At 52.0% G+C, this 22,362-nt stretch overlaps 1 protein-coding gene and 2 long non-coding RNA genes across 7 annotated transcripts in view; 1 reads left to right on the forward strand and 2 right to left on the reverse strand.

Annotated features, from left to right (window-relative positions):
* Positions 1-5,249: 5,249 nt before the first annotated feature.
* LOC144333730 (uncharacterized) lies at positions 5,250-6,007 on the reverse strand. The gene is made up of 2 exons (XR_013402696.1): positions 5,871-6,007; positions 5,250-5,677 (listed from the first exon to the last, which is right to left on the reverse strand). It is a non-coding gene; the product is annotated as an uncharacterized LOC144333730 (long non-coding RNA).
* The window catches only part of RAB11FIP5 (RAB11 family interacting protein 5), a 39,035-nt gene continuing 22,642 nt past the window's right edge, over positions 5,970-22,362 (forward strand). For all 5 annotated transcript variants that reach the window (XM_015112642.3, XM_028832377.2, XM_015112643.3 and 2 more), the window contains exon 1: positions 5,970-6,730. In XM_015112642.3, the coding sequence (XP_014968128.3) occupies positions 6,300-6,730 (431 nt within the window). In that variant the 5' untranslated portion in view covers positions 5,970-6,299. The remainder of the gene's footprint in view (positions 6,731-22,362) is intronic.
* LOC144333747 (uncharacterized) lies at positions 10,540-14,411 on the reverse strand. The gene is made up of 2 exons (XR_013402713.1): positions 13,734-14,411; positions 10,540-12,989 (listed from the first exon to the last, which is right to left on the reverse strand). It is a non-coding gene; the product is annotated as an uncharacterized LOC144333747 (long non-coding RNA).

Genomic DNA, 22,362 nt, shown 5'->3' on the forward strand with positions numbered 1-22,362 from the left:
TAAAGAGAATAAAAGAACAAACAAAAATCCAAACAACTGAAAAACTTGAAAAAAAACTAAATGAATATTATTGGACCTGTAAGTTTGGAAGCACTCAAGCTTAAAACAATGGAAGGAATTCAGGGATTTGATTATCCAATTTTATTTATTTATTTAGACAGGGTCTGAGCTCTGTCACCCAGGCTGGAGTGCAGTGGTGTGATAATGGTTCACTGAAGCCAGGACGTCCCGGGCTCAAGCAATCCTCCTGCCTCAGACCTACTCTAACCCCCTCAGTAGCCAGGACTACAGGGGTGCTATGCACGCCTAGCTAATTTAAAAAGAATTTTAAAAAAGAGACAGGGTCTTGCTATGTTATCCAGGCTGGTCTAGAACTCCTGGGCTCAAGTAATCTTCTTGCCTCGGCCTCCCAAAGCCCTAGGGTTACAGGCATGAGCCACTGCACTCAGCCTACCTAATGTCTTATATCAAAAACATATCTAGGCCGGGAGTGGGGGCTAAAACCTGTAATCCCAACACTCTGGTAGTCCGAGGGGGGTGGATCACCTGAGGTCAGTAGGTTGAGACCAGCCTAACCAACATGGCAAAATCCTGTTTCTACTAAAAATACAAAAATCAGCCAGACATGGTGGCATGCACCTATAGTCTTAGCTACTGGGGGAGGTTGAGGCAGGAGAATCACTTGAACCCCAGAGGTGAAGGTCGCAGTGAGCTGAGATCGTGCCACTGCACTCCAGCCTGGGTGTCAGAGCAAGACTCCGTCTCAAAAAAAAAAAAAAAAAATTAAATTAAAAAATATCTGCAGTAAATATAAACAACAAAGTGTTACTATTCTTTTTCTTTTTCTTTTCTCTTTTTGAGATGGAGCCTTGCTGTCTCCCAGGCTGGAGCGCAGTGGCGTGATCTTGGCTCACTGCAAGTTCCACCTCCCGGGTTCACACCATTTTCCTGCCTCAGCCTCCCGAGTAGCTGGGACTACAGGCGCCCACCACCACGCCTGGCTAATTTTGTGTATTTTTAGTAGAGATGGGGTTATACCGTGTTAGCCAGGATGGTCTCCATCTCCTGACCTCATGATCCGCCCGCCTTGGCCTCCCAAAGTGCTGGGATTACAGGCGTGAGCCACCGTGCCCGGCCTTCTTTTTCTTTTGAGACAGGGCCTCATTCCGATGCCCAGGCTGAGGTGCGGTGACGTGATCACAGTTTATTGCAACCTCGACTTCCTAAGCTCAGGTGATCCTCCCACCTCAGGAGGCATGTGCCACCACACTCAGCTAATTTTTGTATTTTTTTTTAGAGATAGGGGTTCACCATGTTGGTCAGGCTGATCTCAAACTCCTGGACTCAAGCCATCCTCCCTCCTCAGCCCCTCAAAGTGCTGGGATTATAGGCATGAGTCACTGTGCCTGGCCATGTTACTATTCTTAACATATAAAGTATTTGTACAAATAATTAATAAGAAATTAAGGCTTCAAAGAAAAATGAGCATAGAAAATAGGCAATTCAGAAAATAGACAATTCATTAAAGGAGGAAATACAAATGACTAATAACTGAAAAGAAGTTCAATCTCACTGGCAATCAAAGAAATGCAAATGAAACAACAAGGAGGCACAAGCTTTTGCCTTCAGCAAAGATTTCTAAGATGATAATTCATGCTCATTACTGCTTAGAGTGTGTTGAGATAGCTCTTGTGCTAACCCTATGAAGTAATTTCTTATTAGCAGGCCCATTTTACAGAGGCGGAAACAGACTCAGTAGGGTTCAGTAATTTGCCCATGCTTATACAGTTAGTAAGTGGTGGCACCAGGACTTAGACCTGGGCATGTGGTTCTGCTATAAAGAGGGCCTGGAAAATAGCTGCAGGAAGGTGAGGTAAAGAACAGATGGAAATGTAGCTGGAAGAGCAGGACAAATACATGTGAAGTGTCTACATGGAAAAGCCAACGGGCTTAGTGGTACTGAAGAGGGAGCAATGAGTGGAAGTTACACATATGTGGATGCTTTTCAAGCGAGAACTGTCTCCAATGGACTAGAGAGGCCCAGGAAGGCGGTGAGGACACCCAGCCCTGGGGAGGCAGAGGAAACTGATGCTTTTGGGGTCTTGTTGTCTAACATTTATGCGGGCTGCTGCAGGGAAGAGGGGGGGATCTCATCTTCTAGAGGACGAAACACACCTTTAGATGGCCAAGACCTCAGTATCTGTTTTCGCTGTTTTCTGTTTCTGCTGTTTTCTGCTGTTTTCTCAACCACAGACAGCTAGCAGACCTGGCTTTTCCTTCTAGGGCCAGGCAATGTAGGGTAGGAGCCCTGGCTAGTTTTGTTCCCCTTCTATAGCCAGCCACAGTCCAGAGCCAGCAGGAAGCTTGAGCTTGCCAATCTGTAAGGGCCAAGGCAGGAGGAAAGAGATTCAGAGGGCAGGTGAGGCAGAGGAGCCATCTGAGTTCTCCCCGCCCTTTCCCCCTTTCCCGGTGCTTTGCTCCTCCTTGGTAGAGGAGGAGGGAGGGAGGAAGTGGGAGCAGTCACGTTGGAGAACAGGCAAACAGATGAAACAGAACCGCTAAAGGAGTGACCCATTTATGTTAGTTGAAGTTTAGTGATGATATTGTCACATGCAAAGTCCTTGAAGAATTCACTCTTAAAGTAGGGGGTTCATCCTGACTCTTGTAACCTTGGTTACCTCAAGCTTCATCTGTAAAATGGGTGTGAGAACACTTCCTACTTTATTGACTTTAAATGGATCTAGTGCTTGGAAAACCAACAAGCTGGTGTGAGAGCAGAGTGCCACAGGCAGTAAAGCCACTCAGTCTCTGCAATTTTCCGATTGGAGACTTGGGGAAAATCACCCAAGCTCTTTCTGCTTCTGTTTCCTCATCAGTGAAACCAAGGGTAGCAATAGCACTTGCTTTAAATGGTTATCTTCAGGGTTAAACATGATTATGTATGTGTGTGTGTGTGTGTGTGTGTATGTGTGTATTGTATGTATATAATTTTTCTTTAGTATACAGACTTATAGCCAAGAGTGATAATATATATAAAGTAAATGGTAGAACCAGGACTCCAAAGCCCACAGAATTAATAATTATACTTTAGATGTCTCAAAAACCATAATGTATATAAAACAAACACATATAGTGTAAAGACTAGAAAGAAACACAACAAATTATTAACAGTGTTTATTTATGGATGGTTGGGTTATGACTTATTTTCATTTTTTCTTTCTTTTTTTGAGACAGAGTCTCACTCTGTTGCACAGGCTGGAGTGCAGTGGTGCGATCTTGGCTCACTGCAACCTCTGCCTCCCAGGTTCAAGTGATTCTTGTGTCTCAGCCTCCTGAGTAGCTGGGATTACAGGTGTGCCCCACCATGCCTGGCTAATTTTCATATATTCAGAAGAGACGGGGTTTCACTATGTTGGTCAGGCTGGTCTCGAACTCCTGACCTCAAGTGATCCTTCCGCCTCGGCCTCCCAAAGTGCTGGGATTACAGGCATGAGCCACTGCGCCTGGCCACATTTTTTATTTTTTTGAGACAGTCTCATTCTGTAGCCTAGGCTGGAGTATAGCAGCACAATCTGGGCTCACTGCAACCTCTACCTCCTAGGTTCAGGTGATCCTTGTGCCTCAGCCTCCCGAGTAGCTGGGACTACAGGCACCTGCCACCACACCCGGGTAGTTTTTTGTCTTTTTAGTAGAGGTGGGGTTTCACCATGTTGCCCAGGCTGGTCTTGAACTCCTCGCTTCAAGTGATCCACCAGCCTCGGCTTCCCAAAGTGCTGGGATTACAGGTATGAGCCATCCCACCTGGCTTGAGGTAAGAATCATTATCCCCATTATCCAGATGAAGAAATAAGGCCAAGAGAGGTTAGAGAGTTGGCTTAAACTTTGGGTTTCATAGCTACTAAGAGGCAGACAGCCAAGATCTGTAGGCAGATCTGGCTGTCTTTAAAGCTAGGTACTACCGTCAGGGATGCTGGACCATGGGGCTGGTGCCTAGGACTTCCCCACCCCAGTCTTCTGATGAAAGAGTTAAGGTGGGAGGCTGTGAGGACTGGGCCTGTGCTGGGTGTGCTCTCATGGGTCTCCTCTGCCTACTCTACTGGTTTCCTAGGTTCATATTTCCAGTAGAGGACATAGCCTGAAAGGTGGACAGTCGAGGGGTACTGTGGAGTCTCCCTAAGAAGAAATACATGTTTCTCCTGTTAGGTATCCTATAGAGCAGGGGTTCCCAACCTTTTTGGCACCAAGGACCAAAATGTAAGTTTCCACAGACTGAGGGTGGCAGGGATGGTTTCAGGATGATTCAAGTGCATTACATTTACTGTGCACTTTATTTCTCTTATCATTACATTGCAATATATAATGAAGTAATTATACAACTCACCATAATGTAGAATCAGTGGGAGCCCTGAGCTTGTTTTCCTGCAACCAGATGGTCCCATCTGGGGATGGGAGACAGTGACAGATCATCAGGCATTAGATTCTCATAAGAAGTCTGCAACCTAGATCTCTGGCATGCACAGTTCACAGTAGGGTTTGTGCTCCTAGGACAATCTAATGCCACGGCTGATCTGACAGGAGGTGGAGCTCAGGCAGTAATGCGATAGGAAGCGGCTGTAAATTCAGATGAAATTTCACCAGCTAGCCCCCACCACCGCTCACCTCCTACCATGCAGCCCAGTTCCTAACGGGACATGGAGGGTTACCAGTCTGTGGCCCAAGGGTTGGGGACCCCTGCTATAGAGGAACTAAAAATAATAGCGTAACTACACAAGATTGAGGGATGGAAGTGGGTGTGAGCCAGCTAAATCATTATCTATCATAGGAGAAAGGCCACAGACAGTGGCCAGTCCTGATAAATCCAGATGTAGCTATGTGAGCATCTTAATGTAATGATGTGGAGGTAACCATCAGACCTGAAAACACCAGTGGCTTTAAGTGGTATCCCTGGTTTGAAGGATGGAGAGGGAGTTCTTGCTTTTCATTGCAAGCCCTTCTGTCCTATTTGATTTTTTTAAAAAAGCTGTGTGTATTATTTTAAAATTATTATTTTAAAAATACAGGCTCTGAAAGTTAAAAACAAAACAAAACAAAACAGGCCCTGGGGGCATCTAGTGGATTCACAACCCTCCCCCATCTAAGCTGACATTTCATCTTCTGGAAAATAGGGATAAAAGCCATACTCACCCCACAGAGTTGCTCTGAGGATAAAATGAGGTAATGCATATAAAAGCACACAGACCACAGTTGGCTGAAATTCAGCATCTATAATTACTAAACATCATTATTATCAATAATAAACTAAGTGTACGTAATACTCAGGCCCTGGCACATAGTAGGCACTTAATAATGGGTGGAAGTAGTTATTTAACCCCCCACCAGGGCCTGTAATTTCCCCCAACCCGTGACACACTGGCCCCAAGGCTCCGAGTGAACACTTAAATATTGATGTGGTTACTCATTTATTCATCACTCAGCTCTCCGCCGCAGAATCTGAGGAGGGTCAGCCCCGCTCTCGGGCCTCCCGCGCCGCGGCCTGGCCGCATCCCGGCCCCCTGCGCCGGGAAAGGTTGGAGGCGGCGGCAGCTCACTCCTTTCCAGGTCGCCGATGCGGGACCGTCACGTGGCGGGGCGGCAATCGCTCCGGTTTCTCTCTGGCATTTTCCCGGGCAGGGGCGGACTGGAGGAGGGGAGAGCGCGGCCCAGGGTCAGGGGAGCGGCGGGGGTCCCTATCACCCCAAGTCCGCGCCAAGAGGCTGGCCATCCCAGGGGCGGCGGGCCGGGACCCTTTTAGGGCGACGGCTTTCCAGAGCAGGGACTTTTAGAACGGAGACGTGGGATTGGCCTGGAGGAGCAGAGCGGGTTTTTTGTACCTGGCCACGGGTGTTGGGCTCCACACAGGCGAGGCCGGGTTGCTTCGGGCGCCCCCAGCCAGGGGCGGGGCCACCGCGGGAACTCCGCCCACCCTCTGCAGAGGGCGCGCGCCGCCCCTTCCCGCTCCGGGCGGGTCTGCGGCTGCCTGGGCGCGAGCGGCGTCCCCGCATCCCTGTCGCACCGCCACGCGGGTCGGGGCGGCGGGCGCGGGGCGGGGAAGGGGGCGGGGCGCTGACGTCGCGGCGCGGCCCCCGGCCCGCGGCCCGGTGGGGCGGGGAGGCGGCGGCCGGTCGGCCCGGCCCAGCCCAGCCGGCAGCTGCGGCGGCGCTCGGAGTCGGTTCCTGACCGCCTTCTGCCGCGGCCGAGTTTGTCACCAGGTCCCGGGGTCTGCACCGGCTCGGCCAGACTTCGCCCGCCGCTTCCCCGCCATGGCCCTGGTGCGGGGCGCGGAGCCGGCGGCGGGGCCTTCCCGCTGGCTGCCCACGCACGTCCAGGTGACCGTGCTGCGGGCCCGCGGGCTGCGGGGCAAGAGCTCGGGCGCGGGCAGCACCAGCGATGCGTACACCGTGATCCAGGTGGGCCGCGAGAAGTACAGTACGTCGGTGGTGGAGAAGACGCACGGCTGCCCCGAGTGGCGTGAGGAGTGCTCCTTCGAGCTGCCGCCCGGTGCCCTGGATGGCCTGCTGCGGGCGCAGGAGGCCGACGCGGGCCCGGCGCCCTGGGCCGCGAGCTCTGCCGCCGCCTGCGAGCTGGTGCTCACCACCATGCACCGCTCGCTTATCGGCGTCGACAAGTTCCTGGGCCAGGCCACGGTGGCGCTGGACGAGGTCTTCGGCGCAGGCCGCGCCCAGCACACGCAGTGAGTAGGGGGCGCGGGGGCACAGAAACGGCTAAAGGCCTAACTGGGCGGGGCTGGTGGGTGATCAGGACCCTGAACTTCCGCCGGGCGGGTGAGCCCCTTGCCTCGCGCTCAAGGTCGTAAACCGACAGACACGTTGGTTCTTCGCATTTCGGGGTCGCCTTCATGCCCCCCAAACGTGCGCTGTGTGCGGCTCCACCGCTAGTGGTCCCTGAGAGGCCTGGGGGAGGTTCAAGTGGTGGCGAACGTTGGGAGTAGATTGTCAAGTAAAGTTAGGAATGAGATTCAGAGGCTTTGGGGCTATGGAAACCTCAAGAAGGGAAATCTTGGGGCCATTCTTAGAGCCTCCGGGCCTACTCCCTTTCCTCAAAGGGGAGGGGAACTGCGGGCGCCTGTCCGGCAAGGGAGTGGAGAGGCACAGACTTGCCCTGCGGGGGAAGGAAGGCCAGGTGTCTTTCTCCAGGGCGAGGTTGAATGTTGATTACCCCGCTAAACGTAGAAACTGGCTGCAGAGGGCATCTGCTTCTTGCCTGGCTCTCAAGATGCCCTCCACTATCTAGAGATGTCACCCCCCCCATCCTGTCTCTCTGTGTCCTGTGTCCCTGGTCTGAGGGCAGGAGGAGCTCCTAAGCAAAAAAAGGAAACATTTGAGTCAGCCTTCCAGTGGCCTGCCTGCCCTGCCCTGCCTGAGGTAGGAGGCAGCGGCATGGTTAATGCACAGCAGGAGATTATCTCCCGGTCATTTCCACCTCAATGGGCCAGGTTTTTTTAAAATCATTTATTTTGGCAGCATTTAACCTTGCCTGTGTTAAGATCAAGGCTTCAGCCTTGGAGCCCCATTTCCTGTTTTGGGCTTGGGCAGGAGCTGGAAGCCAGTCCGGGGGCTGACAGCCTGCTGTGGATCACTCAAGTGGTTAACTTGGGAGTGATCTGGGTAGGAGGGTAAGGGGATTGGGGCAGGACTGTGCCTTAGGTCAGGAGAGGTGCCGCAAACGTTTGCCCTGGTGGAATGGCATCCACTGAGTGAATAAATCCAGGAAGGCTTGCAGGAGGAAGGGGATGAGCCTGATGCAAACCCAAATGAAAGCAGGATTTAGGTAAAAAGGATCTGACCTTGAATGTTTTCCGAAACATGGGTGTGAAATGACCTTCCTGGCTGTCTCTCTGTGGCCTGGGATGAGGAGGGCATTAGTGCAGGGCAGGTTCCAGGCGTGGCTGTGACTTAACTCCATCTCCCCATCCCCTGGCCTGCTCCCCTCCTTCCTTCATGACTTGCTGTTTGGTGGCTGGGTGTGGAATCATGTGGTATAGCTTGGACCTTGTTTTGTTTTTTTCCTCCTTTCTGTCCTCTCCCTCCTTCCTGGTTCCTGGAGCCCAACAGGGTGGGTATATGGGGCGAAAAGCTCTCCCCTGGATCTCTTAGCCCATTCTTTTTCAGAGGAAGTGCCTGTCCCCCAAATCATCCCACCCCTTCCCCCAGTCCTTCACCCTCCACCAATCAGCTACTCTGACCAGACTGGTAGATGACACATCTGTTCGGGGGGTGCTGGGGGAACAAGAGGAGGCAGACCAAAAAAAGGCTCCAGGCCTGCAGGGAGCAGCTTCTTTGATTGTTTTTTCCAGTTCCTGCCCATGCTTTCCTCTTGGCCTCTGGATCTTCCTTAGCTGAGCTGGCCAAGCCTGTAGGTCCAGGTGGACCCGTTTTCAGCCAAGAACAGCCTGTCTTGGAGAATTTGACTTACCGCCCCTTGATCTGAATGGGAGCCTTAATTTACTTTATAGAAATAATCTTTTCCACCAGGATCTTTCCACACGCACCTGGCTGTTTTCTCTGATGCTATGACCTGGTTTATTTCTAGAACTGGGAGGGAACAGGAGTGGGGAGGGTCACTTAGGGTGGGCAGAGGAAAGTATGTGAAGTTGGCCTGGTGCTCTAGTTTACTGGACCTAACACAATGCCCACTGACAGAGAAGGAGGGCTGTCAACCCTGCTGTGGTCCCCACCTCTGGCTCTAGTGGTCATTCCTGGTGGTATTTCCTGGAGCACCCTGCTGTGGGCTACCGAGACTGAGTCTGAATGCTGCCTGGTAGGGAGAGGGCAAAGCAGAGAAGGCCAGGGTGTACCCTCCTCAGCTTTGGATAATGGTGGAAAAGAAAAGTATCTATTCCTTAACTCCAGGAGTTGGCTGCGGTGGTGTCAGGCAGGGCAGATGGTGGCCCTTTGCCAAGAGAGGACCTGACTGGGGGAGGTACCTTCATGGTTGGGAAGGGGCTGCAGAGTGGCACTGGACAGATCCCAGTCCCAAAACTGCCACCTGTGGCAAGTCATATAAACTCTTGGTGCCTCAGTTTTCACATCTGTAAAATGGAGATAATTTATACCTTCATAGGGTTGATGTGAGGGATGAAATGAAAATGCAACTTAAGCACCTAGTACAGTCCCTGTACATGGTGAGTGGTCAGTGCAGAGCAGTGATGGTGAAGGGAGGTTTTGGTAACAATGTCTGGAAGAGCTTCTTATGGGATGGGGGAGACAGTCTAGAACTTAGAGCCTAGGAAAGCCTCAGAATCATGGGTGATGGAGTACACAGAAGAGTACGAGAGTTCCCAGCGAAATGAGCTGGCCCTTTGCAGCTCTCTGCATTCTATTTGCTGCTAGAGGCTCAAGAACTAGGGCTGGGCTTGAAAGGCCTCTGCAGTCCTGAAGCCAGGCTCAGATAAGCCCTGCAGCTCTGCAGCTCTCCTCCCTGGCAGCCCTGTCTGGAGCTGCCCCTGCCCTGTTGGGAAGGGAGGATGGCCCAGGGCTTAAAAACCTGGAGACTGGGGTTTCATTCTCAGTTCTGTGACTTACCAGCAGGCAGGTTACTTATCCCACTTCCTCACTTCTAAAAAAGTCATGATGATGATCATAGAGTTGTACAGATTAGACAAGACACCATCTGTAAAAGCCTTAATGTAGTTCTGGATACATAGAAGCTCTCACAATATTAGCGTGGTGGTGACTCTGGGGCCCTGTTTTGTGTGATGGTGGTGGCTGGGGTGGTAGGTGCTTTAGCAGCCTCCGAAGGTCTTGTGTCAGTGGGGCAGTCTTTGAAATGAGGAATTTTACCAGAGGCTTCCAAATAATTGAAGAGGATATTCTCAAAACAAAATGGAACGGTAGTACACAAGGAAACTAATGATCTCCCCTCCCTCAGTAGAACTGTCCATGGATGGTCATGTTCCTGTGAGTCTGGAAATCCTGGATGCTTCTCTGTGATTTATTTTCTGGTTTTTACCTTTTTTTTTTTTTTTTAAGACAGTGTCTCACTCTGTTGCCCAAGTTGGAGTGCAGTGGCGGAATCTTGGCTCACTTGCAATCTCTGCCTCCCAGGTTCAAGTGATTCTCCTGCCTCAGTCCCCTGAGTAGCTGGGATTACAGGTGTGTGCCAACACACCAGGCTAATTTTTATATTTTTAGTAGAGACCAGGTTTCGCCATGTTGGCCTGGCTGGTCTCAAACTCCTGACCTCAGGTGACCCACCTGCCGTGGCCTCCCAAAGTGCTGGGATTACAGGCATGAGCCACCACGCCTGGCCCAACATCCTTCTTAGCACTCCCCAGTGGGTATCCTGTGTTTGCCTCCCTGACTCCCAAGACAGGGATGGGATGTGGTAGTTAGTTAGTTCTCCTTGTTCCTTGTGGGGTCAGATGGGTCATTTGGACCCGTCTGGCCTTTATGCAATTGGTGTGGATCACACCCTCAGGGAGTGGACCTGAATATATCAGAAGAGGGAAGGAAGGAAGCAGCAGCAAAGGTTTTGGAGTAAGAAGACAGGGCATCTGCCACAGGGCCATTTTGCTTGGGGAGACCTGGTCTTTGCCCTGGAATGCTGGTCTTTGTATGTTTTAGGAGAGGAGGAGGAGAGAGCACAACTGTGTTATATGGAGCCCCTGTCCACCTTCTCCCTCATCCTGATAAGGGTGAAATGGTCCCTGTGGTAAGGCCTGGAGTGTGACAGACAGGATCATCATCCTGTTGGATCAATGGTTAGAGGCTGGCCTCTTGGGAACTTGGGTTGGGATCAGTTTGTCTTTTTTCATCACAAAGACTAGAACTGTTGTGACCATGAATCATGGCCTGCAAGAGGCTCCATTCAGGCCCTGCTTAGACTGTGCCACTTGGCAAGGGAGCTCGGAGACCTAAGGCTGTGAAGGATGTAGGTCTGAGATGAGAGCCTTCTGCCTGGCTGGTCATGGTGTTCTGAGACCTCCTTAGGTGGGTGGGTTTGGGGGCACTGGGAGGCACCTGAGGGGACATGCATCCTGTTGGCCTAAGGCTGGGATGGTCTCTGAAGGCTTCCATCTATCCTGTAACCCACAGACAGCCTGGGCAGACAGTTGTGGGCAGATGGTGTGTGACCCCACAGCCTTCTCTCTATTGGCTTCTGGGTGTGACTCTGCTCCTCGGAAAACAGCCGTGGTCACTTGAGCCCCTGGCCTTGGCTCCTGCCCCAGCCCCAGAGCTGGCATGGGAGGCCTGTGGGGCTGCTGGGGAGGTCTGCTCTGGCTGCAGGAGAAGGGTGTGGCTGCACTCAGAAGCCAGTCATTGGTATGCAGAAGCTCCACTGCCCTTAGTTATGGGGTAGTTTTTATTTGGGGTTGCTTGAGCAGCAGCGTCTGGGGGTGTGGGGCGGGGTAGGAAGTGTGACTCCTCAGTCAGGCTGGGCAGCTCTTCCTCTCTGGCCCAGCAGCTTCCCCTGCCCTCCCCATCTGCCCCTGGCCCTGAGCCCTGGCTGGGACCAGGGAGTTTCAAGGGGCCTGTGGTCAGCCCCATCTCTGCCCCGCCTGCCTGTCCTTGTAGGCAGCTGACTGCAAGGCACAGCTCAGCAGAGCCACATCCCGGTGACCTTGAGGGCTGTCCTCCTCTGCTGGGAGCTGCCCGCCCCGCTTGTCACTGCTGCCACCTCAGTGCTGTGACGCTCTTGTCTAAACCACTGGCCTGGCCTTGTCCAGATGTTCTCCTGCCCTTCCCACCCTGCGCAGGGACAGATGATGAACATAAGAACAGGAGCTGTTGTCGCTCTGCTCCAGGGGAAGCAGTTCTCTTTTTCTTCCTTTGCAAAATGGTGTAGTCATGAAGCAGTTTTGTTTTTCCCCACGGCCAGGTAATAAAAATGAGTCCACATGTGAGTCTGCTGTGCACCTGGCAGTCCCATCGGGGAAGAATCTGATCACTGTGCCCTTACTGAGCTGGCCTGAGGTTATTTCTACCTTGGGAACAATGGTGGCCAGAGAAAGGCTTGGCTGGCCACACAAGGCCTCTGTGTGGAGCTGGGCCCCGGCCTCTCAGGAGCAGTAAGTAGGGCCTCCCAAAATGGGGCTTCCAGGGGCAGCCAGCACCTCCAAGAAGCTGCAGGGCGGGGAGGGGGTATCACAGGCCACCTTGACCTTTGGTTCACCTGGTAGTGGGGAAGGGAGCACAGCCCTTACTCATGGGACTCCAGCATGGGACCTGGAAGAGAGCTCAGACAGGAAACGGAGACTCGCAGAGGGAGAGCTGCACACTCTCAACTACCCAGCACTTAGTGGAGGGTGTGCCCTGTGTGGTTTCCATTAGACCCGGGCAGCCCACAGAGCTGTAGGATTTGGGATAAAGAAGAGGTGGCATTTGGAGCCCTGTGTGTACCCCAGGGTTTCTGTGGAAGTGCCTGCCGGGTTTTAGTGAGATGGGGCATTGGGCTTCTCTGCTGACCTGGAAGGGCAGTCCAATCCAAAGGCAGTTCTGGAGGCCTGAAAGGCCAAGAGTGGGCCACTGGTACGGGAGAGATTCCAGAGAAGGGGAGGCCCGGACATCCCCCTCCATTTGGAGGAAGCCCTATAGGCAAGTGCTATGTTTTGGGGCCTAGACAGGGAGCCCTGGAGATGTTGGGAGTAGACAGAGCCACTGGTGCCGGCTGTGGTCAAGGCACACCTCTGTGAGGAGCGGACACACACCAGACCTGTCGGCCATCATGGAACCCATCTGCCTCCCCAGCCTTCTCTGAATCCCCACACCTGGAGCATGTGCACCTGTTTTGGTGCATTATTTTCATTGCCTGGTTGGTCTAGTACATCACTGATGAAGGCCTGTCTAGGTGCTGGCACTGTCTTAAGGACTGGACTTCCGTTTGTCCACGGCAAGCCCTTGAGGTGTAGGCACTGTTTAACAGCTGAGGAAACCTTGGCATGGAGAGGTAAAGTGACTTTGCTTTTTCTTTCTTTTTTGGGGGGGATCTGGCTCCATCACTCAGGCTGGAGTGCAGTGGTGCCATCATTAGCTCACTGCAGCCATGAACTCTCAAGTGATCCTCTTGCCTCAGCTTCCCAAAGTGCTGAGATTATAGGCATGAGTCACTGGACTTGACCACAGCACATGGCACAAAATCAGGATGTGAACCCAGGCAGTCTGGCTTCCGAGTCTGTGCCCTTGGCCACCACACCACACTGCCCACTTCAGTCTTCCCCCATGTCTCCCATGACCCTGCTCTGCACAGGGCCAGGTGCTCAGCTGCTGCCTGCTAAGGCTTCCTCTCTCCTCCTTGACATGGATCTCGGGGGTTAATCTGGTGCTTTGTAAGCATGACCTGCTTCTCCTGGGTGAGTCCTTGGTTTATTGGGATAAGCACATTTGGTCTGTAGCTCTAGCCTTGTGTCCGTCTCAGAGGCTGGGGGGTGTTGTCTCTTACTTTGGGAGGGAGTCACTGCCACCAGATAACTCTCAGGAGTGGAGTGAGGGCTGGGTGTGGTGGCTCATGCCTGTAATCCCAGCACTTTGGGAGACCAAGTCAGGAGGATCATTGAAGGCCAAGAGTTCAAGAGCAACCTAGGCAACATAACAAGACTCCATTTGTAAAAAAAATACAAAAAATTAGCTGGGCATGGTGGTGCGCTAGTAGTCCCAGCTACTCAGGAGGCTGAGGTGGGAGGATCACTTGAGCCCGGGAGTTCAAGGCTGCAATTAGCAATGATTGCCCCACTGCACTCCAGCCTGGGTGACAGAGCAAGATCCTATCTCAAAAAAATAAAAAAAAAAAGGGAGTGGAGTGAGGCTTGAGAAGGTCAGCCTCACTTTCCACCAGGGCACTTTCCACCCCTGGGAGATTTGCTCCTTTCAAGCAGGGCTTGGGGGCATCAGCACATACCAGACTCTGTAATCCTTCCCAAGACGTCACATGCTGGTTTTACTGTGACAGAACACTCCGAGCCATCCTGTTCTTCCTCCTGCAGCAATACAGTCATTTGCTATTTTTTCCCTTCTGTTTCACAACGTCCAGGAAGCAATTACTGAACAACCATTGTAACCACTGTGCCTAGGTCAGTGCTGTGGGGGAAACCAGGGAAATAAAGTGGATAGCCCTTTCTCTAGAAGGGCTAAAATATGTTTGAGACAAGCCTAACGCAGCAAGGACAGTTCCTCTACAAAGCAGCATGTAAAAAGTGTGAGAGAATGAGGGGCTCAGGAGAAGGGGGAGCTCACCAGTTGGAGTGATCAGGGTGGGCTTCTTGGGAGAGGCAAGGCCTTGAATAACAGGTGAGATCTGATTAGAGGCAGGGTGAGTTGGAGGCAGGGAAACTGTGAGTGTGGTGGGACTGGGCCAGGAGAGGGAGTGAGGGGAGCCAAGCTTAGTTTCCTGTGTGCTGCTCTCAGCAAAACAGCCTGACTTTCTTTACTTCCTATTTACTTCTTTTTTTTTTTTTTGAGACAGAGTCTTGCTGTGTTGACCAGGCTGGAGTGCAGTGGTGTGATCTTGGCTCACTGCAGCCTCCGCCTCCCAGGTTCAAGTGACTCTCCTGCCTCAGCCTACCGAGTAGCTGGGACTACAGGTGCATGCTACCACACCTAGCTAATTTTTGTATTTTTAGTAGAGTTAGGGTTTCACCATGTTGGCCAGGCTGGTCTCGAACTCCTGACCTTAAGTGATCTGCCCACCTCAGCCTCCCAAAGTGCGGGGATTACAGGCGTGAGCCACCGCACCCGGCCCCCATTTACTTTTGAGTAGTTCACCTGGTCCAAATTCTAAAGGTACAGAAGGGCACGTAATGAAAAAAATTTCCCTTGCCCCACCTTGAGTCACCTAGCTACTCTCTTCAGAGACACCTAACATTACCAGTTCTTGTGTAACCTTCCAAAGGTATTTTCTGCATTTAGAGGCAAATGTGTTGTGTATTTTCTTCCCTCCCCCATTTTTGTTTTCCCAAATGCAACGTTCTCACCACACAGTTCTGTACTTCCCATAAGCCTGGCAGGGGAGTTATTGTTTGTCTCCCCCTGTTGTGGGGTCTGAACTGAGACCTTGGCAGAGGGGACCATCGCCACTTGGTTTTGTTTTCCTCAACCTGAGTCTCCTGCTCAGGGTGAATATGGAGTTAGGAGCACACTGGCGAAGGGGATGGGTTAAGTGGAATTTCTTCTTTATTTTTCCACCTGTCAGAGATCCCCCGAGAGAGGTCATCTTGCGGGTTCTGTCCTTCCTTCTGGGCAGGGTTGTTGCTTTTTGGTCCTGGGCCACCTCAGTTATGTGGGGCCGATGATGGCCTGTAAAAGGCCTTTGATAGACAATAAACCTACATCTTTCTGTGTGGTTTGGCCTACTTTTAAGGGTGCCTTCCCAGTGTCACCTCATTTTATTCTTCCCTGAGGGCAGACAGGGAGACCACCAATTTTTTTTTTTTTTTTTTTGAGATGGAGTCTCGCTCTGTCGCCCAGGCCGGAGTGCAGTGGCCAGATCTCAGCTCACTGCAAGCTCCGCCTCCCGGGTTTACGCCATTCTCCTGCCTCAGCCTCCGGAGTAGCTGGGACTACAGGCGCCCGCCACCTCGCCCGGCTAGTTTTTTGTTTTTTTTTTTTTGGTAGAGACGGGGTTTCACCACGTTAGCCAGAATGGTCTCGATCTCCTGACCTCGTGATCTGCCCGCCTCGGCCTCCCAAAGTGCTGGGATTACAGGTTTGAGCCACCACGCCCGGCCAGGGGACCACTATTTTTGCGAATATGGAGACTGGGGTCTCAGGAGGTGGAATGACCTGTCCAAGGTCACACGACTCAGCCAGACTTCTGATGTCTAAACCTGATGCTTTTCTCCCTACACTGTGCTGTCAACCCTACATCTTTTCTGTTGCTCTCTGTGGTTTGACTTGTCTCCAGCCATTTTTGCAGCTTTTCCTTGTGCTGGGTGAGCTGACAATGACAGACCTTTGGAGCCTACAGTATTAGGATGAGGATTAGATGAAGTGCTTGTGCCCAGGAGGGAGGGAGGCTGGACCTGGCTGGGATCTGAGGAGGGCTGAGTGAGCTGTCTGTCCCCACAGAGGCAGGGGGAACTCATGAATGAGGACCTGGGCTCCCTCCAAAGGTTGCTGGTGCCAGGCATGGTGCCAGGCCAGGTGATAAGAATCATCTTCTGGCCTGATAAGAGGCTGTATCCTGTCCTGCAATTATGTCTGGCTTGCAGTTTTACTGTAGATACCAAATCAAAAGGTGGGGTAGGCGGTGGATGCGGGGAGACAGCAGGGGTTGGCTTGACGCCCACACAGCTCCTGTGTGCTGGTGTGTGAGGCAGGCTGCTGGTGGGGGGGGCACTTGGAGAGGAGAGCAGGCATCAGGGTGGAGGAGGCTCTGGGAAAAAGGGTTTTCCGACTGTCTCACCAAACTCTGAATATAATAGTTCTAGTTTCACTTTACCTTGTCTTTTAACTGCCTGATTTTATCACCCTCATTTTACAGAGGTGAAATGGCTGCTTCAAGCCACTTAGTAAGGCAGAGCCAGGACTAGAACCTAGGTCTCCCGTCTTCCAATCCGCTGGGGTTCTCACACAATGCCCTTAAAATCATTGTTTTTCCAACTTGTTTCTGAGACAAAAGCCGAGCCCTGCCAATTCCATGTCATTTACCCGTCAGGTGTTAGAAGATGTTCTGCATCTCGGGCCCCTTCTCAGGTGGTTAGGGATAAAAGGTAAATAACTGTCCCTGCTGTCAACAGTAGTGAGAGATCAAAGTGGAGTGGCTCCGCCATAGTGCTGCTGCAGGGGGCGAAAAAGGGGTGCTCCCAAGGGGCCCTCTGGCTCTCCTGCCTCCCCCATTGTTCCTGTCCCAGTTCAGGCTTAAAAAAAATTTTTTTTAACCTCTGCTCTGGACTATTACCTTAGCTGCTGCTGCCTTTTTATAAACCAGAGTGCCAGTTTTTAATTAATGGTGAGAAATAACTGCTAAGGCATTAGGAGTTGCTCAGGTCAGCCTGGCCATGGGAGCTACCCTGGGCTGTGACTGTCCCTTGCTGGTCCCCTGCCTCACCTCTCTGCCGTCCCTGCCTCTTCCTGCAGCCTAGTGTCAGTCCTGTCCTTGTGTTGTACCCTGTCGTGCATTTCAAGGCCCAGAATACAATTATGGCTCCTTAGTGTGACATTAGGGGCAATCTTCTCCTGCCTGCACATCTGCAGTCTGCATGTTCTGTCCCTCGCACCTGGAATGTCTCCCTACCCCCTCCTCGCCTCTTTCCCACCCATTGTTAAGGGCCCAATATAAATGCCACGTCCTGCACCCTCCTCCCGAGGTCAAATCCCTGCCCTTGAGCCTTCCTGTGTGCTTCATTTGTGCATTTTTATGGTGTCAGTCTTTGGAAGAGGCCTGTCTTTGGAAGAGGTTGGGGCAGTGGCTGCAGCCAGAAGGAGGAAGCTACAGACTTGGTGGGTTGTAGCCATAGCAGGTGAGGCTCAGGTGGGGACCAGCCCAGGGAAATTGGGGACTGTGATGTTGGGGGCATGATCAAAACAAGCTCCAGAGTAGCCTGCTCCCAGCTAGCAGGTGCATGTGGCTGTTTTTGTTTCTCTGGAGTCACCTTCATCAGCATGCAAGGGTTTGAGGGTCAGCCTGAGCACTGTGGCGTGACGCTGGGGAATCTGAGGGCCTTCAGCCAGCTTCTTGCCCTTCACCAGGCCCCCTGTTCCCTTAGCTGGGTGGGAAATGGGAGCAGCACCCATCCTCTGCTTTGAGCTCTCAGCCTGGGTCCCATGCAGTGGGCAGGGAGGGGAGGACCTAGCCTTCTGCTGAGTTTGCTCCCTCCCCACTCTAAAGCAGGTTTTCTCAGCCCTTTTGGTGCATGGACTCCTCAGAATAAGGTCTTTAAATATACAGCATTGCAAAGTACACCAATGGTGTTGAAGTATAGTTCTCAATATAAAAGCCAGCACTGCCAGGCGCGGTGGCTCACGCCCGTAATCCCAGCATTTTGGGAGGCCAAGGCAGGTGGATCACGAGGTCGGGAGATCAAGACCGTCCTGGCTACCACAGTGAAACCCTGTCTCTACTAAAAATACAAAAAATTAGCTGGGCGTGGTGGCAGGCGCCTGTAGTCCCAGCTACTCAAGAGGCTGAGGCAGGACAATGGCGTGAACCCGGGAGGTGGAGCTTGCAGTGAGCAGAGATCTCGCCACTGCACTCCAGCCTGGGTGACAGAGCGAGACTCCATCTCAAAAAAAAAAAAAAAAAAGGCCGGGCGCGGTGGCTCAAGCCTGTAATCCCAGCACTTAGGGAGGCCGAGACGGGCGGATCACGAGGTCAGGAGATCGAGACCATCCTGGCTAACACGGTGAAACCCCGTCTCTACTAAAAAATACAAAAAAAAAAAAAACCGCCCGCGATGGCGGGCGCCTGTAGTCCCAGCTACTCGGGAGGCTGAGGCAGGAGAATGGCGTGAACCCGGGAGGCGGAGCTTGCAGTGAGCTGAGATCCGGCCATTGCACTCCAACCTGGGCGGCAGAGCGAGACTCCGTCTCAAAAAAAAAAAAAAAAAAAAGCCAACACTTTGGGAGGCTGAGGTGGGTGGCTCACCTGAGGTCAGGAGTTTGAGACCAGCCTGGCCAACATGATGAAACCACGTCTCTACTAAAAATACAAAAATTAGCTGCGTGTGGTGGTGGGTGCCGGTAAGCCCAGCTACTTGGGAGGCTGAGACAGGAGAATCGCTTGAGCACAGGAGGCGGAGGTTTCAGTGAGCCGAGGCTGTGCCATTGCATGCCAGCCTGGACAACAAGAGCAAATCTCTGTCTCAAAAGAAAAAAAAAAAAAAAAAGATAAAGAAAAAGCGCTTATTAAAGAAACATAAGTGCTTTATTACACAGGAGGTCTAATGACTTTACAATTCAAAGTAGTGATGAGTATAAATATTTGTGACATCTGTAACTGCAGAAATGTGATAGGAAAATAATCCGGTTTCTCTTGGTGACAAGCGTACAGGTACTGCTTCTATACTACTACTGTTGCAAAAATTCATAGTGGGAAGACATGCTAAATTTTGTTAGAGATTGGGGGAAATAAATGTGTGATTTTTCCTCCCATCTAACACATACCCCCTGCTCTAGAGAAATAGGGGGGGTAACTTTCCTTTGGATTCCTTGGTTGGGCAGAGACATAGGGATTTCTGGGCATAGGGGGTGAGTGTGTGTTGTACTTGCAGAGGGGGGCAGCATAGTATAGTGGTAAAGGTCGGGGGCTCTGGAGGCAGGGAGCCTGCGTTCCAGTTTTGGCTCTCCTGCTTACTGTGTTACTGGACCCAGTGCACGTCTCCTTACCTCAGTGCTCACACTTGCTGAATGTGAGCGCCGATGCTCATGTGCGTTTCCCGTGTGCCGGGCCCTGTTCTGAATGCTCCATGCATAGACCATTGAATCCTCATGCAAGTTGAAGATCTTTATTCCAAAAGCTTGGGACAGAAGTGTTTTGGAGTTTGGATTTTGGAATATTTGTATTATCTGGCCAGTTGAGCATCGATATAAAAATGCAAAATGCTCCAGTGACCATTTCTTTTGAGCATCATATTGGTGCTCAGAAAGTTTTGGAGCATTTCAGATTTCAGATTTTTGGGTTGGGTTATTCAGCCTGTTGTCTTGTGAGGAGAGGGTAAGCTGCTATCACCATTTTATAGACAGCCTAGGAAATGGAGGCATAGAGATGAGGTCACACAGCCAGCACGTGGTGGGGCTGGGGCTTAACCCAGGCAGCCTGACGCCAAAGTCCATGCTCTTAGCCACTCCCAGAGTCTGCCTCCCAAATCAACCTCACAGGGTTGTTAAGAGGATTGAGTAAGATGTAATTCCATGTGTTCAGTGCTTAGTATTGTGTCAGCACACAGTAGGTGCTAACTGAGTGATTGTAGTTGGTAATAGGGATAAGATTAGTGGACCTTGAGGGCCAAGAGATGGGCTGGAGTTGGGTCAACAGTGACTCTTCTGTTCACAAAGCTGGACGCTTCCCACATCTGGTTGGGCATCTTCTCTCCCAGGGAAGTTAGTGAGATTCTTAGTTCAGTTGGGGGCTGAGGAAGTGTCTCACAGTTAAAGAAGGTCTCATTTTGGAAACCTCCCTTTAAGCCTGACATCTCTGGCTCCTGCCCTCCGGAGGCTCCTGTTTGGGGGTTGGGGTGGGGACACTCTTTGCTCTTTGGGAGCTCCAGCTCTCACAAGTAAGACCCTTGGGTTTGTAGCAATAGAAAACCATAGAGCAGTTGTGAAGGGGGCCCACATTAGTCACAGAATAATTTGTTGGCTCATTGAGCAAATATTTGAGTGTCCACTGTTAAGTGCTGGGGGTACAGAGATGAGCAGAATAATACACTTGACTGTTGAGTGAGGGAAGACAGATGCTAACAAGCCTTGAACATGTGCAGCATTTTGTCACGTTGATGTGCACGTGGGGACATGTGTGCGCACACACACACAGTACCAGCTTGTGGTCAGTATGATGATGAAAGAGGGTGAGGGGGACTGGGTGTGGTGGCTCACGCCTGTAATCTCAGCACTTTGGGAGGCCAAGGCGGGTGGATCACCTGAGGTCGTGAGTTCAAGACCAGCGTTACCAACATGGAGAAACCCTGTCTCTACTAAAAATACAAAATTAGCTGGGCAGGGTGGCCCACATGCCTGTAATCCCAGCTACTCAGGAGACTGAGGCTGGAGAATCGCTTGAACCCGGGATGCGGAGGTTGCAATGAGCTGAGATCAAGCCATTGCACTCCAGCCTGGGCAACAAGAGCGAAACCCCATTTCAAAAAATAAAAATGAAAATAAAAAACATAAAGAGGGTGAGGGGTGGTTGCAGTTGGGGTACTCGGGGAAGACTGAGGAGGCTCGGATGAACAGAGCCCTGACTCGAGTGAGTCAGTGAACTGTGGCCGGAAGGTCTGGCCTGCGTCTTGGGCAGAGGGAGCAGCACGTGGAGTGGCCTTGAGGTGGGAATACACCTGATGGGTTCAGGGACACCAGAAGGATCAGTGTGGCCCGAGTGCAATAAGAGATGCAGAGAGTCGTAGGAGCTGAGCCCCAAAAGGTGCTGAGTGAGGGAGAGCGGGGCGTGATGAGCTCCGACTGCGTATCTTTGCTGGATGGAACATGGACGTCAGGTAAACAGGGAGTTCTTTTTTTTTTTGAGAAGGAGTCTTGCTCTGTGGCCCGGGCTGGAGTGCAGTGGCGTGCAAGCTCCGCCTCCCAGGTTCATGCCATTCTCCTGCCTCAGCCTCCCAAGTAGCTGGGACTACAGGCGCCTACCACCATGCCCGGCTATTTTTAGTAGAGATGGGGTTTCACCATGTTAGCCAGGATGGTCTCAATCAACTGACCTCGTGATCTACCTGCCTCGGCCTCCCAAAGTGCTGGGATTATAGGCTTGAGCCACCACGCCCGGCCAACCAGGGAGTTCTAATGTCCATCAGGGAGGTGCTAGTGGATGGGACTATGGGGTGACAGTGGTGAGAGAGTGAGTTCTGGAGATAATTGCACGTAGAGTTCACAGAGTTCAAAGTTTAAATGTAGGGAGTGAGGGAAAAAAAGAAAAAAGGAGACAAATCTGATTTCTAGGTTTGGAGTCTGGAATAAATGATGGGTGGGGGCTCAGAAAAGGGCATTGTTATTTGGGTCTGAATTTTAGACTGCTAAGAGTTGGGGGTGAGTTAGATTGTCCAGGCCTGCTGCTGCAGCTACCCACAGCCCCCATGCCCCTATCTGTCTCTGACTGGAGTTCCCTGGCACTTGCATGGGTATGTGTGACAGTTGCCCAGGTCGGCTCTCCCCTGAGTGCAGGGCCTCCCCAGTTATGCTGGATGGCATTGGTTAGCCCAGCTGCATTTTCTGAGAACTAGGTGGAGAGCTCGTTATGAGGGCCTGGGGACCCCACCAGCAGGAGTAACTAGGGCTGTAATCTTGATGACAGGTGAGCAGACTTGCTCCTCTCCACCCCTTCCATCCACTTTGTCCTCTGCTTCGGTGGTGGGTGGGGGGGAGGCTGAGGGCCAAGTCCCAAGTCCACACGGGGCCTGGTGAACTTTGTCAGGCAGAGAGAGCTTGGGAGAGGTGTTCTAGCTGAGCAGGGGGCCCTGCAAGAGCTTCCTTGTGGTCCCAGCCTCTCAGGAATTCTGGACCCTGATGGCTGCTGGGGGAGGCTGGGCTGCTCTCAGACAAGGTTTTGAAGGGCTGAGGACAGGACAAAACCCTGAGGTCCCCTCAGTGGTATCTCAGGGCACTGTGCTCTGGGATTGTGCCAACCTTTTGAAAGGGGGTCTGGTCTTCAGGGTCTGTGATGTGTAGCCAGGCCTTTTACAGCCTCTGTCTTCTCAGGGTACCCAGG

This window comes from Macaca mulatta, chromosome 13 (assembly GCF_049350105.2).
Source record: "Macaca mulatta isolate MMU2019108-1 chromosome 13, T2T-MMU8v2.0, whole genome shotgun sequence".
Lineage (NCBI taxonomy): Eukaryota > Metazoa > Chordata > Mammalia > Primates > Cercopithecidae > Macaca > Macaca mulatta.